General features: G+C 48.9%; 1 protein-coding gene across 1 annotated transcript in view; it reads left to right on the forward strand.

Annotated features, from left to right (window-relative positions):
* The first annotated feature begins 1,885 nt into the window (after nucleotides 1-1,885).
* The window catches only part of XIRP1 (xin actin binding repeat containing 1), a 35,651-nt gene continuing 21,230 nt past the window's right edge, over nucleotides 1,886-16,306 (forward strand). The window contains exons 1-4 of the mRNA XM_054390168.1: nucleotides 1,886-2,013; nucleotides 3,272-3,326; nucleotides 3,770-4,174; nucleotides 4,413-4,494. Coding sequence (XP_054246143.1) covers nucleotides 1,886-2,013; nucleotides 3,272-3,326; nucleotides 3,770-4,174; nucleotides 4,413-4,494 — 670 coding nt within the window. The remainder of the gene's footprint in view (nucleotides 2,014-3,271; nucleotides 3,327-3,769; nucleotides 4,175-4,412; nucleotides 4,495-16,306) is intronic.

A 16,306-nucleotide genomic window follows, 5' to 3' on the forward strand; every position in this document is an offset into this window, starting at 1 on the left:
GCTCATGCAAAACCTCCCCAGCTATGCCACAAGAGGACCCTAAGCTGAGCTGAAGAACATCACTGTTTTAGAGGATGAATTCATGACCTGTGCCAGAAGCATCTATTTAGAAATCCCCACAGAGAGAAGCTCATTTCTGCTCTTCCTGAAACAAGATGTGGAGATGAATTCCAGCAGGTTTCCACCCAGATCAGGATCTTCCTTTGTGTATAGATGGCTACTCATACCCCAGCTGAGATCTGAAGTTACCCAACGTTTCTACAGGGAGGAATGGGACCTCAGTAATCGGCAACAGACTGACAGGAGCAGGGAGGAGGCTTCATCTCCTCTGCTCTTCAGTGCCAACTCTCCAGTTCACACCATCCCCATCTGCACATCAGCTTTTAATATTTAATTGCAAGCTTTGCCAAGGGACTTTGCCTCCTGCTTTGTAAAGAAGCAGGAGAGGAAGGAGTCAGCAGCGTGGTACTGAAAAGCCCCAAGGAGACTATCAAATGGCAGATCCTGGGTGGAGGAAAGCGCTCTAGCATGTAAGTGATTTGACACAAAAACCCTCCCAGATCACAGGAGATGGAATGAATTAATATCAGAAGAATCCTGTAAACCCTTAGCAACTGGGGGATGCTGTGCTGGTTATGGGAACTGCTCAGGGTGGGCTGGGAAGACTATTTCCATCGACTGTCTGTACTGTATTTAAGGAAAAGAGGGGGATATAAATGGAAAATCAGGGAATGTTTCCCTCCTCACAGGCTCGTTCTGCCACAGAGCAAATCCCTGGAGGGCTCTTCACCTGGAATTGTTTAATGTTAGACACCACCACAAAAATGGAAACAATCCCTAGACTGTGGGAGGTGGGAGCCTGTGATCTAACAAATCTGTCTCTTCTCTAACATCATGGGAGATTACCTGGAAAATAGAAGAAAAGGGGGGGAGGGATTTCTAAAGCAGCTCCCTCCCTCTGATCATGATTTTAAGATGTCTTAAAGGCATGAGATGAGAGGCAGAGATCCATAAACTGCTGCATGACAGCAGAAAATCTGCCTCTCTTGAGTGCATCTCTAAGTGAGCATCTGAACATAGGTGGACAATGGCTCTGGACACAGCCCAAAACTCAGACCACTGCAATAGGAATAACTTATGAAATGTATGTTGGAAGCCACATGGCTTTTAAAACAAATGGTTTCAAAATCTAAATATAATTATCTATTAATTCCATAGATTGAATGTCTGTGTCAGTAATTAAAGAGCAATTATATACAACTTGTAGGTCCCTGGAGCTCTGCCTGCGTTCAGAAAATGAACCCCAGATGACCTAATGTACTTCCAAGTGTCAGAGCAGTCATTGCACATCCAGTGCCTCAGACTTCTGCTGCACATTTCTGAAGTCTGGAAAACAAAAACGTGTTTGGCAGGGGAGGCCAAGAGGTGCTGAATTTTCCAGTTACTGCCCGAATGCAGAACTGGTTCAGATCTATGCCACATTGGAAACATCAGAAAATTGTAACCAATGATGCCTACACAAAAATTTTCATCAAACAAATTTAAAATTCTTAAAAGTTAATTATTCTTCAGGTTCTTTTCCTGTCACAGAAGTGGATGATCTAAGAGAATGAGAACAGCGGTAGGCAAAGGTGAAAAAGATCCATTCCCTCCATTAGGAATGGTTTAATTTGTGCCCTTTTTTAACCCCATTTTCTTTCTTCAAAAGTGAACTTATGTGATGAGGTTTGCAGTGAAGACAGCTTTTGTTCTACAGCCCTTTACTGACAGACTAATCCCATAAATAGAGATGGATGCACTAATTGTTGGCCTCTTTTCCCTGGATCTTCACATCCAGCACCATAACCTTTGCTCTCTCTCACTTTGATGCTAGCAGACAGAGAACATGGAAAAAGCTGAGAAGCTGAGTCCAGCTCAGTCCTTTCCTTTCCTGTGCCATTCTCCAAGGAGCAGTCCAGAGCGCAGAGCAGTTCTTCTGAGAAAGTCTGTGTCCGTCTCTGAACTGGTTGCCAGGTGTGTGATTCATCCACGGGTGCTTTGCACTTTAGATCTGGGGAGTTCCAGGGTGGACTCTCCTTCTCCCACCTCCACAACAGAAAAGAGTCACTCTGACAAAGCCTTTCCCAAGCACAACATCCCAGTGTGTCTCAAGCTACAGACAAGTACTTTTCTGCCATAAGCACTCTTAGCTGTTGTGTGTTGCCCATGGGTTATTTAGTCTTGGAAGACAAGTCCTGATTGAAAAGCCAGATCCACTCAACGAGCTTCCTCAAATACAATGACACAGAGGAATTTGCCTTTGACCCCAATGGCTGGAGCATTCCCAGATGGATAATTAAAGCTTTTAATCTTGATTGTCTCTAAGGTGCCACAAGGGAAACAAGCAAATTCTGGAGAGATGAGTTGATGAGGAGACAAGAGGGATATGGGCATCTCATCTTCTGGTTTCTATCAGTGTCTCTAACCAAAACACTCCAGGGAGAGTCACATTTCAACCCAAGCCCAACCCAGACCCTTGAAGGGCTAATTTCTCTTCTGGTTACAACCCAGAGCTGAGATCAGACCACAACGCTGCCAAGAGTGAGACAAATAAGATTAGCAACAGAACCCACAGTACATACCCTGCAACATAAGAGTGACAGAGCAGCTGTCAAGACTGCCTCTTGAACTTCCCCTTGGGACAGTTCAGTTCCAAATATCCCAAACTCGGTCAGTTTTGGCTGTAAAGGGTCATCTGTATGACAGGGTCTTTGGAGAAAGCTGAAAGGGCCCTTCACACAGCAAGGAAGAGAAGGAAAGTGATTTCTTCCATCAAGGTCTCAGTCATCACTGGTGTCGCATTGGGTCTGGTACCGACTCGATAAATCCCTTCACGTTAGGTTAAAGTTGACTAAACAAACAATGCATTGAGCTTCTAGAAACCCTGGCTTCAGCTGCCAGCCACAGATCATCCAAGTGCAATACTCCACCATTTTCAGCCAATATTACCCCCAGCACATCCCCCACGAGGGGGGAGGTGGGGTGCTTCAGGGGCACATCTGCACAAAGCTTGGGAGGAAAGACTGCGCTGAACTAATCAATTAGACCTAAAAACCAGTCCCCTTTGGAGGATTTTTCACACCTCTCTCACTCTTCAAGACTCCTTTTGAAGTCTGTTGGGTTTGCTATTTTCCAGAGGGTAGGGAAAGGAAAGAAGAGCTTAGCTACGAGATGGAAAAAAAACATTTGGACTAAAAAAGGATTAAGATGCCATCTCTTGTCTTCCCTGCAGGTACCAAAGCATCTTGGACTATGAAAGCAGCATGTCAAAGCAAGAACATCCCAAGGTGAGAATCAAAGGCTTCAGACCAGGTGGGAGAGACAGGAGGATTTCCTGTTTGGAAACACAATTTCCTAGAGAAAGAGGATGGAGAGGGTGATAAAACAATGATTCAAGAGGGAAGAGTACCAGTGGTCATGGGGTTTTTTCTGCTCCAAGGCTTCCTTGCATGGCTATGGACAAATGAGGAGGATACACTAGAAACAGCAAGACAGAAATGTCTTCCACATTTCAGAATGGGCTAGAGTTTATATTGTGTCCCTGACATTCAGCCCACTTAGTCCAGAGAACATAAAGCAGAAAGTGATGGGACACTCATCCCAAAAAGTTAGAAGGCAAACTTTTGATGCTTGGAGTAGAAGAATGGGAAATAAAATTTTCAGAAGATTTATTATTTAAGATAGATATGAGCCTATTGTGATGTTTGTTTGGGATTTTTTTTTTTTTTAGCTCATGGAGAGAAGACACCTATCACAGACTAAAGTCAGTCCAGTGGGGAAAAACTATGCCTTATCTCAAAGCCATCCCAGTAACATACGCTTGAGCAAGTCCATGGAGGATCTTCCCATCCCTGACATCAGTGCTCCAAAAAGGAATCTCAAAGAACTCCTGACCATCTTTGACACTCCTAAAGTCAATCCACAGCCTAAGAGTTTACATTTTGCTCCACTGAAGACCCCGTTGCCCAATGACATTTTAAGGGAGACTGATAATAGGATCATGACAACAATCCAACCCCTGAGCATGGAGACCAAACCCCATAAAGACCTATCCTTTCCTTCCCCTCTTCAAAGCCTTCAGAGGAAGGCACAATGGAATCTTGACACCATCAAGAGGAAGGAGTCTCCTGTAAAGGTTAGTGGCTGCTCTTCTTCAAATGCCTCTGGAAATACTTACTTTGAATGTCCAGAGTCACCCTTCTAAGTGGTCAGAATAAAAGTCCAAGCCACACACGCTACGTGGAGGCAATGTCAGAGCCACCTTTGCCTCTGGAAAGCCTCTGTGGCAGTTGCCTGTCCTTGCTGGGACGTTGTGCTGTTCCTCTCCTCTATTTCTGGGAATTTACCTGTTCCCTGCTGTCGTTCCCACGCAGGAAGGGAAGCTGTCCCGCGACAGGCAGGCGACCAGCTCCTCGGTGCCGGATACAGCTGATGACTCAGCCACAGGCAGAAGCTGTGAGTTGGATTCATTTTGGTTATCAGTCATCATTGCTGCTCTACTGCCAGCTCTGTAGTTGCAACTGGGAAGGCTCTACTTGGTCCTTGTGCTAAGTTGTATTTCCCGTGTAATCCCATAGCAGAGGGATCCCAGGCAGTTCTGGCAGGAGCTCCTGTGGGTACTGCCAGATCTGGCCATGCAGGAGTGTGGCCAAGGAGTGGGAGTGCAGAGAACAGACAACCCTACCACTTCACCTTCCAGCCCTGATCAGTCTCATTGCATGGTGCTGGCAAATCCCAATGCAGCTGGGATCTGGGCCAGTGATGAGTCCACAGAGCCATGCTGACTGTCCCTGTGTTGTTATCCGAGCATTTAAAAATAGCTGGTGTTAAACACCAAGGCAGAAGTGCATCCATGTTTAGTTTGGGATGAGTAAAACCTCCCTGCACCTCAGCTCTGAGGAGAGGAAAAGGGAGAGGTTCCTTTGTACCTAACTAGAGAGTCCTGGATGAACTCCTTTTGGAATTTGGCAGTGGTAGTGTATCAGACACAGTCATTCTTGGCTTAAGCCAGGACATGTAAGTGATCCCTAACTCTATGATATCACTGGGACTAAAGCAGGTCAGGGATATTTCAAGGCAAGAGACATCTGTGAACAGTAAGAGATCCAAGCTGAAGCTTTGCATGGGAAAGGGTTGAATTTTATCAAACTTTACTGTCAGGAAGGTTTCACAGATTTGAGACAGAAAGAGAAAGCTCTCCATAAATCTCATAGTGACTGGACCGAAGCCTGGGGAAACCATTCTGACTCTTTCACACCTGGACTGGGAATCCAGGAATCCCATATACCATCCAAGTAGGGTTTGTTCTCTTCCCTTTCTATTTCTTCCTTTTCTTTTTTCCCCTCACACACACACAAAAAATATTTTAAAAATCCTGTTACCTGGATTTGAGACACTAGATTGAATTACCCAAATGTAGGGGTCAAGAAGTCTCTTATACAAGCACATGGATAACTGAAGGAGTTGGTGTTTCCACAGCATTGTTGGGAAATTTTTATTCCTATCAAAGCAGGAGAAGTCACCGTGCTAGCTTGCTAGATATGATCACAGGGTTCCTGCAGGCTGCCTTTTACGGCGTGAGGAACATCTCCTCCTCTGGATGTGAATGATGAATCATGGTCTATCTTAGAGCCTTACACCAGTCTCCAGCCCCTGACTCAAAGCCCTTGCAATAGCAAAGACTTCATGTCCTCTCCAGCATGGCTTCTTTGGCAATGCTAGGGTTCAGGTGGTGTGGAGTCCTTCTAGGGAGGCAATCGCAGCAATGGAGCTAGGAATAGGACAGCTACCGCTGATGTAGGTGCTGGATTTGCTCAGAGGCAGGAGGTGTAATGCTTCCTAAAAAAGTCCTGTATCTCTTCTGGGACAAGATGGGTTTGGGACTACACCTGTGCTGTGCTTGATCATTCTCACAGAGTGAGAGAGACATTAATGCTCCATGTACCCCAGCAGCAACCAGGGCAGGTCTTCTGCAGGAGCCTTTCCACCATCACCCAGGGACTTCCCCACAGCTGTTCTGCAGAGCTGAGGAGGGTACACCCATGCTGGCACAGTGACCTGTGGTGTGGGAATCAGTGTCCTAGAATCACAGAATCATTGAAGCATTGAGGTTGGAAGAGAGATTTGAGGTCATCATGACCAACTGCTCACCTAGAGCTTGCAATCCTACCTCTGCTAAGCCAAATAGCTAAATAGTTTGAAGCCACACAGTACTGAAAGGATAAGCACAGAGCACTGTTCTTAGGCCAGGGATGCTGTGACATGGAGGACAACAGCATGGCAACGTTTAAGACAGCTCTGCTGACTAGCATTTGGCTTATCAGCAAATGCATGTGCATGCAGCAGCTGAGAGCTGAAGTCAAAGCACTGGTTGCTGTATGTCCCTCCAGACACAGCATAGTCACCACTGAGACACTGCTGGAGTCCTGAGCATTGCTCAAAAAGGAAGGCTGCTGCCCCCTTAGAAAAGCCCATTCTCAGGCACCTAAAGCAGCAGGGCTACACAGAACCCTAGAATCAGTCAGGGTTGGAAGGGACCACAAGGATCAGCCAGTTCCAACCCCCTTGCCATGGGCAGGGACACCTCACACTACAGCAGGCTGGCCAGAGCCTCATCCAGCCTGGCCTTAAACACCTCCAGGGATGGGGCCTCAACCACCTCCCTGGACAACCCATTCCAGGCTCTCACCACTCTCATGGGGAAGAACTTCTTCCTCACATCCAGTCTGAATCTCCCCACTTCCAGCTTTATTCCATTCCCCCTGTCACTACCTGATATCCTAAAAAGTCCCTCCCCAGCTTTCTTGTAGCCCCCTTCAGATATTGAAAAGCCACAAGAAGGTCACCTCGAAGCCTTCTCTTCTCCAGACTGAACAGCCCCAACTCTTTCAGTCTGTCCTCACAGGAGAGCAGCTCCAGCCCTCTGACCATCCTGGTGGCCCTTCTCTGGACACCTTCCAGCATGTCCATATCCCTCTTGTAACAGAGGCTCCAGAACTGGATGCAGTACTCCAGGTGGGGTCTCACCAGAGCTGAGCAGAGGGGGAGAATCACCTCCCTTGACCTGCTGGCCACACTTCTCCTGATGCAGCCCAGGCTCTGGTTGGCTTTCTGGGCTGCAAGTGCACATTGACAGCTCCTGCTGAGCTTCTTGTCCACCAGCACCCCCAGGTCCCTCGCCTCAGGGCTGCTTTCTAGCCAGTCACTGCCCAGCCTGTATTTGTGTACATCCCCAGCCATGCTGGCAATATCAGATGATCCAGAGGAAGCTGCCACCAAAGGCATCATCAAACCACTAATTAAAGAGGTCCAAGGGGCTATAGTTAGGGGTAATGAGAGTTAACTGAGCAGTGGAAGATTTACATGATAGAACAAAATACTTCCCAGGAAGGAAGCTGGTGAATCAAGGAACCATTTTCCCCAAAGAGGGTTGAAAGCTTGAGCCCTTTAATATTAAAGAGGAGAAGGCATCAGCTAATTTGCTGCAGGTAAAGTCTCTTGAGTACTCTGAGTTTAAAAATTAACAGCTTCTAGATGAATTTTTGGCAATGAGAGGGAGGAAAGTCATGGCTGAGAGGGAGAAAAGAGGGGCATGCATATGGGCATGCTGTTCCTTCAGCACACTCAGGTCTGTATTAATGCAGCTCCATTATTCAGTGCTTCCAGCTGAAGGCCACGAGAGGACGCTTCCTCAGTGCAGTGCAAAGATGAAACAGCAGCCTGACATGACTGTAAAACACTCTAGAGCATCCAGACAGACTCCAAAATGTGTTTCATTCCCTCCTCCTCCCACCCCTTTTCTATTTTGTACTCGTTTCAGCCTTTACACTGATATTTGAAAGCAAGGAGAGGAGAAGAAGGAGCAGGCAGAAAACAGGGGGTTCCCCCATTCTGAAGGAGGGAGGCCCTGGCTTGGTTGCAAGCTTTGCAGGGCAGGGGATGTGTTTTCCCTTGCTGTCACAGCTGCACTTCCTCCTGCGAGGGGGCGCGATGCCATCTAGCGACAATGAAACCATCCCACTCTGGTCCCCAAACTGCTCTGCACCGCAGCCGCCGCCTGGCGCTGTGCCTCAGCTGCAGCAGTGGACCAAGCGGCCACCCTCCGCCAGCACCTCCCTTCTGCAGCACCCTGTTCAGCAGGAGGGTTTGGGAGAACATCGCTAGTGACCTGGAGAGATCTGAAAGGCAGGGGGAGAAATAAGCTGATTTAAGATAAAAGGCTGTGCCTGTGCTGCAGATGGCTGTGAGCTCAAGGCAGCTCTGGCACTTGCAGTGATAGAGGCTTCTGCAATCAAAATGATCCTTAGAAGCTCATTTCCCTTTCAGCAGTTGCTTTTCATGAGCATGAAAAACAGGAGTTGAAGGTCAGGGTTCCTGTAAGTGGCCAATCTGTCCAGCTCTGAGTGCTTTGCCTCTGCAGCTCAGCTAGGAGGGAAAGTTTCAGTGTTTAAGCATGAGATCCATCTGCCCTCCTGACCAAGGCACCCCACATCACAAAAAGAAGGGGCAGAAGCAGGTGACATCCATCTGCTTCCATCTCTCTCAGCCCCTGCAGCAGTAAATTGGGGATGCTGGGGTCACAAGGCATCATTGCTGGAGCCTGCCATGGGATTGTGCAACAGTTCCCTGGCAGTTGTGGAGGGGAGCAACCAGCTTCCAATCACATTTGGGCAAGCTTTTCCAGGAGCTGGGTTGGCAGCAACCATCAAAATGACAGGCTAGACCCATCTAGTTGGCTTCTGCAAACCCTGCTCTGTTCTCTCCTCTGATCTAACCTAAAGAGCTTTCTGTGTTGCCGAGTCCCTGCTACCCTCTTCTCTTGGCAACCAGCAAGAGCCACCCCATCTCAGGGCTGCCTCTGCTCCAGACCCCTGTACCCCCAGGCTGCTGATCTCCCCCTGTAATGCTCTCAGCACCTCTCAGAAAGGCCCAGTGCCACACTGGTTAAGTTTCTTCTCCGGTGCCTACTTTCTAATTAATTGCTATCTTTCAGACAGGAGAAAAATCCTTCCCCATGAACTGTGCAGAGCTGTCAAATAGCTCAGCTTTTGCAGGCTTGCACAGAGTGCTTGCAGGAGCAGTCTGATGGAACACTGAGAGGGGACACACACCTGGAAGTCACAGCCCATAGCAGATCAGATCCTCAACCTAGGGATAGAGAGAGAGCAGGAGAATAAGCAACCAGCCATGCATGCAGACAGACCATCCCCTGTATATGTACACTGCATGTTGCAGCTAGACAGACAGACAGACAAATACATACTGCAGGTGAAGTGAGAGCTCCACACAGATAAACGTTTGCACCCCGTGTGCTGCTGCTGCTGGGCACATGCATGGCACCAGGACACATTCCTGCCCATCTTGAGCTGCTGGCTGAGCCAATACACTCTGCCCTTCACCTCCTGTCTTGATGCCTTTCCACCCACACATTATAAATCAGCCTCAGCCTGCTACTGTGTTTGCTGACACCTCTGCCACACATCTCATGCTACCTGAGAGGGGGTGTGTTTGCTGACAGCCCCTGCCATTCCCAGCCCTCTGACTCATAGCCTGGCTGGTGACCAAAGGCCTGTCACCCTCCTAACAATACCCCTTGCTTTCCTGCTTCACATCATGGGATACTCAGCATAGACCTCTTTGGTCTGCACCTTCTTGGCTGCTTTGTGCTGCCTTGCTCTCAGCTACCACTCACAGTGTAGGGTCTTCTCCTTCAGCAGCCAGCAGTAAGGAGGGTGGCTGTGTTCCACCCCATCCCCAAGATGGTTACACTTTAGCCCATTCTAATTTAGCTCTCTCCTTTGATCCTCTTCTAATGAAGGAAGCAACAAAGAACAGAGAGATCACTTCAGAAGGAGTGTGATGTTCTTCCTAGGCATTGTGATTGACACAGTGGGAAGCTGGTGAATCCTAGCCTTGCACAATGTTTAACAAATCTAGGCTATAGTAGGGAGGAGCTGGACCCTTCTAGGAACCTCAGTGAAAGCAGATGGTCATCTGGAGCTGGAAGTGGTGTGATGCTGATGAAATACCTCACAGCATGCCAAGCTACAGCCTAGGTGAAGTGTAGCATCCTCTCCAGAGACTGACACTTGCAGACTCACAGGGAAAAGAGAGGGGCAGCAGTCCTCAAATACCCCTTTAAAGGTCCAACACAGATATCTGGGAGGAGGGAATCAAAACACTTAAGCATCTCTAACTGGAAAAATCAGTAGCAGTGTTGCTGAGATCTTTATGTGACCAATGAGCTCAGCTGAAATGGAGAGGTCTCTGCTCTACACACTGTACAAACACATGGCAGAGAGGCTGAAAGACCTTAGGAAAATACCCCTGCCCTGTGTTTCTGATGGTGCATTGGTGCTAAGACAGCTTCTGTGCTAACAACTAAAAGAGTTCAGGGTTTTGCCCTGAGAACATCTGGTCCAGCACAGCTCACATCTGTGCACATCTCCTCTACTGCTGCAGTCCCATGGTGTCTAGGATCAAGTGCTGTGGGATGTGGCCATAGGCAGGGAATGCACAAGGCATGGTGAGCCCAAGCATGAGTTTTGTGATCCTAAGCACCTCTGAGTGACTTTTATCTCAGGTAATGGTGACTTCTGGTATTGGCATACCCAACCCACATCTACTGTCATGGAATCAAAGAATCACTTAGGTTGGAAAAGATCATCAAGCCAAAGAGTTTCATCACCACATGGTGGATTACTCAAGCATACACTAAAGATTGAGGAAAGTAAATCAAAGGGAGAGCAGCTGGACCTGATTCAAACATTTCTGGGTGTGACTGCAGGCTTATCACTAGCCCAGCCTAGAGAAGGTGCAGGTGGCAGTTTCCAATGTGTTTCTTCTCTTTTTTTGCTTTGTTCTACCACTCATCATCCATTTGGTAAAGTTTTGATGACCTTCCTGACTGTTTGGCTGCTAGCTGAACATATCTTCTGGATATATTCAGGAATACTCAGCTGAAGCATGTTCAGGCTGTGTTATCTAGATGCATGCCAGTAGGTTTGCCAAGTGTAAAATTCAATGGTGACAGGTTACCAGGTGGAGCTGTGGGCCTAATTCTTTCAGCCATTCTCCAGGCTGATGAAATCAAGCAGGAAACAGAGAGAGTGCTGGTTTGTGTTTTCCCAGCCTCTGATCTAGACACAGACCAGAAACAACTGGATAAACCTTACAAAGTGTGTGTCAAGGTATTGGCAGCAACATACATTCCAGCTCAAGGAGATCAAGACAAAGTCTGTTGGACACTTGTAGGAATGTCAACTGATGAGTTAATGGAGTTGTTTCTGCTGCACTTCTGCACAGAGGGAAAATGTCCTGGAAATCCTTTTGGAACCTTCTGTGTTTTATCCCATCAGGTAAATGGACAAAAGAACAAAAAGCCCTCTGCAGCCTGAGTCCCTAGCTGGGAAGTTCCCATCAAGAGCTACCATTTCATGTGGACTTCTGCTGGTTGCCCAGCAAAAAGGTGGACTCCTGCACAGGTTGCCCAGAGATGTTGTGGATCCCTGTGGATCCCTGAAAGTGGTCAGGGCCAGGTTGGATGGGGCTGTGAGCAACCTGATCTAGTGGAAGGTGGCCCTGCACCTGGCAGGGGGGTTAAAACTAGATGATCTTTAAGGTCCCTTCCAAACCAAACCATTCAGTGATTTTGGCAACAGCTGCATCTGCAACAAGGACTACATTGAAAACTAAAAAAGCTAAGAGGGAGCCTGGGAGCCAAGGATGTGGGGGAAGGAAGGCTCCCTCACCATCCCCCTTCTTCATCTTCCCAAAGCAGCTCCTGCTCCCTCACCATCCTCCTGCTTCATCTTCCCAAAGCAGCTCCTGCTCCCTCACCATCCCCCTGCTTCATCTTCCCAAAGCAGCTCCTGCTCCCTCACCATTCCCCTGCTCCATCTTCCCAAAGCAGCTCCTGCTCCCTCACCATCCCCCTGCTTCATCTTCCCAAAGCAGCTCCTGCTCCCTCACCATCCCCCTGCTTCATCTTCCCAAAGCAGCTCCTGCTCCCTCACCATCCTCCTGCTTCATCTTCCCAAAGCAGCTCCTGCTCCCTCACCATCCTCCTGCTTCATCTTCCCAAAGCAGCTCCTGCTCCCTCACCATCCTCCTGCTCCATCTTCCCAAAGCAGCTCCTGCTCCCTCACCATCCTCCTGCTCCCTCACCATCCTCCTGCTCCATCTTCCCAAAGCAGCTCCTGCTCCCTCACCATCCTCCTGCTCCCTCACCATCCTCCTGCTCATCTTCCCAAAGCAGCTCCTGCTCCCTCACCATCCTCCTGCTCCATCTTCCCAAAGCAGCTCCTGCTCCTCACCATCCTCTGCTCCCTCACCATCCCCTGCTCCATCTTCCCAAAGCAGCTCCTGCTCCCTCACCATCCTCCTGCTCCCTCACCATCCTCCTGCTCCATCTTCCCAAAGCAGCTCCTGCTCCCTCACCATCCTCCTGCTTCATCTTCCCAAAGCACCTCCTGCTCCCTCACCATTCCCCTGCTCCATCTTCCCAAAGCAGCTCCTGCTCCCTCACCATCCTCCTGCTTCATCTTCCCAAAGCACCTCCTGCTCCCTCACCATCCCCCTGCTTCATCTTCCCAAAGCAGCTCCTGCTCCCTCACCATCCTCCTGCTTCATCTTCCCAAAGCACCTCCTGCTCCCTCACCATCCTCCTGCTTCATCTTCCCAAAGCACCTCCTGCTCCCTCACCATCCTCCTGCTTCATCTTCCCAAAGCACCTCCTGCTCCCTCACCATCCTCCTGCTTCATCTTCCCAAAGCACCTCCTGCTCTCTCTACACCATCCTCCAGCCTGCCTAAACAGCTCCTGCTCCACCACCACCATTCCTGTACCCATCTCAGAGCCAGGGGCAAGACCCTCACCAGCCAAGGCAGCACCCAGAGGAGCTCAGCCCCAGTAAGGAGGCCAGGCCAGCACCCATGGATGATATTGGAGCAGTTGTCAAATCTTTTCCTATCTGACTGGGGGACCACCAGGCCCCCCAGCCTTTGTCCCCCATCACCAATCACCCAGTGTGCACCCTGGGGACTCACCAGGGATGAGAGGAGGATTTCTCAGCCCAGATGGGCTCAGCTTGGAGCTTCTGCCTTTCCTGGGGGGGATTAAAAATGGGAGTGGGTGGGAAGGGCAAAGGGGCCATACATGGGGTAGGAGGAGACTCCAACAGAGCCCAGGTGCTCTAGGATTTGAGGGGAAAAATGGGGGAAATGAGGAGGAAGGGGGGGCTGGTGGAAAAAGGGCTGATATGGTGGGAAAGGCGAGGTGGTGGTGAAAGGAAGGGATTTTAACATAACTTTATTTTCCATAAATCTTCCATAATGCACAGCTGCAGTTCATGGTTTGCTTTGCCTCCATGCAAAAAGAACAAACCATCAATACTTCATAAAGCAAAGCACAAGGGTGGCTCTTACTATGAAACCTTCCCATAATTATCATTTTGCTTGGTGCGAAAATCTGTGCTTTTCAGATCAAAATATTAAGTTTTAACAATAACAACAACAAAAAAGTTCTCCAAGAGTGAATTTTCTGCCTGGATACCAGCAGAAAACACCAGGATGATGAAGGGACTGAGCATAGCCCTATGAGGAGAGGCTGAGAGCCCTGGGGCTTTTTGGTCTGGAGAGGAGAAGACTGAGAGGGGATTTAATAAATGTTTATCAATATCTGAGGGCTGGGGGTCAGGGGGGAAGGGACAGGCTCTGCTCAGTTGCACCTTGTGATAGGGCAAGGGCCAATGGATATAAACTGCAGCACAGGAGGTTCCACCTCAACATGAGGAGGAACTTCTTCACTGTGAGGGTCACAGAGCACTGGAATAGACTGCCCAGAGAGGTTGTGGAGTCTCCTCTGGAGAGACTTTAAGCCCTGTCTGGATGTGTTCCTGTGTGACCTGTGCTAGATTCTATGGTCCTGCTCTGGCAGGGGTTTGGGCTCAATGATCTTCAGAGGTCCTTTCCAACCCCTAACATCCTGTGATCCTAAGGTGGATTGTTAAAATAATCCCCAGAGCCATTGCTTATGTTTGTACTTGTAAACCAGCATGGCCAAGCCAGGGTCCCCAGGTATGGCACACTGTTGTCCCCACCATGAATATGATAAAAATAGCACCAATTGCTCAGCTGAGCTTTGAGGGCATCAAGAGCCCTGTGGAGCTCTTCACTGTTACCCCTCTCCAAATACTGCTCTCTGAGCAGTGACTGCAGCACCGCATTGCTAAGGGGTTGCAAGGATGGGAGTGATCCTCAGCTGAGCACAAAGCAGGCAGCTCGGCTGTCTGCAGTGGCAGAGACACTCCTCCTCACTTTCCTAATTTTATTTTTCCCTCCTTCATTCTGAAATAGTGGAACTGCTGAGGATTTCTGAACCAGCACATGTAGCCAAGACCTATCATCTCCTCAGCTTTTACAGCAAAGGGCAACAAAGCTGGTGAGGGGTCTGGAGCACAAGTCCTGTGAGGAGATGCTGAGGGAGCTGGGGTTGGTTAGGCTGCAGAAGAGGAGGTTAAAGGGAGACCTTATTGCTGTCTATAAGTACCTGAAGGGAGGTTGTAGCCAGGTGGGGGTTGGGCTCTTCTCCCAGGAAATCAGCACAGAACAAGAGGACACAGTCTCAAGCTGTGTAGGAGGAAGTTTAGGCTTGATCTTAGGAAGTTCTTTTCAGAAAGAGAGATTGGCCATTGGGATGTGCTGCCCAGGGAGGTGGGGGGCCAATATCCCTGGAGGTGTTTAAGAAAAGCCTGGATGAGGCACTCAGTGCCATGGCCTAGTTGATTAGTTAGAGTTGGGTGATCAGTTGCACTTGATGAGCTCTCTTCCAACCTGTCTGATTCTGTGTTTCTGTAAAACTCTGACTGTGGCCAGAGGCAAAGGGGGCCTGGCCATGCAGATCACAGCCCGAGGACATGACAGTGAGTCAGGGAAATGCTTCTTCCCTGTTGCACCAGTGCCTGGAAGCATCCCCAGTCCCATACCAGATTACACCAGGGGTATTTTGAATGAACAAGTTCTGAAAATAAGCCAGGCTCCCAGACTTTCCCCAGCCTCTCTGTAGGATTGCTAAAACTCATGATTGACTCAGGCTGGTGGAAGAGCAATTTCACTCTTCCCTAAAAATAGACCAAGTGGTTCATCCTCTCAACATAGCCCAGCACTCAGCGATAAAACCAGCTGCCAGAGCCTGCTGGGAGGCAGTGAACAGGACCCAGGGTGCGGGGAGTGGAGCAGGGCTCCTCGGAGGATACACTAAGGGCTGCCCGGCCGTGCCTTGCGCCTTGATTTTCCACTGGGGCTGCCTTCAGCCTGACACAGCTCTTGGGACTCCTGAGACCTGCCTGTAAGTAATTCTGGGGTAGAGGACAGTGGGGTGAAATGTTGCACGAATGTGAGCCTCAGAGTGATGCCAAAATGCAGGGCAGGTGAGGATACTTAGCACCTTGTGCTACGAAAGTAGTGGTGCAGCTCATGGAAAGCCATGGATTTTATTTTGTTGGCCCAGAGGTTAGTAAATCCTACCCTCTGCTGCAAAAGATGCTCTCTCTGAGTTCCATGTATGATGGTTTCAGTTTGGCTCAGCCTCATCTTCGAGGGCACTGTCAAGGCAGAAACAGAGCATTGCACACCTGTGCTTTTCCCTGGCCTGAAATACTGAAATTCCTAACTTTGAGACTTAAATTCATCTTAGTGGCTACTCACTCCTCCCAAAATAATGTCATTTACCACAACTCTGGTCACCCTGGCCAGCAACAGGAGGGAGGATCTGTATGGGATTCATTTGAACTGGGTGGATGCTGGGAGTGGAGGAGACATCTTCCAGATCAAAACCATGTTCAGGACTGGTAGGCAGCAGGAAGCAAAATTAGGATTGTGAATGGAAGTGAACTTTGCTTGACCTTGCATCTCTGGGGAACAGGAGGCAGTGTAGGATTAATTGAGGAGGGGATTTCTTTCCCCCCCCTCTTCTAGGCTCCAGGGAAAGCTGGGAAATGTGTTTGTGACTCTGAGCCAAATAAAGGGCGTTGGAAGCCTGTTGAGTTAACCTGTTGGCTTCAACAAGTCCACACTACTCCTGGTTTGTGCTCACCTATGGGAAATAACTCCAAAAATCTCCACAAATCTATAAGACTGAGCAGAAGTCTATCTGAGTGCATGTGTGTCATACATCTACCAAAGTTTATCAGCATTAAGGTCTTTGTCATGGCCAGCAGGAGAGAGCTGGGACTCCAGGTTCAGGTCTTGGTGATGCCCCTCAGTCAGTG

Source organism: Indicator indicator, chromosome 20 (assembly GCF_027791375.1).
Source record: "Indicator indicator isolate 239-I01 chromosome 20, UM_Iind_1.1, whole genome shotgun sequence".
NCBI classification, from domain to species: Eukaryota; Metazoa; Chordata; class Aves; order Piciformes; family Indicatoridae; genus Indicator; species Indicator indicator.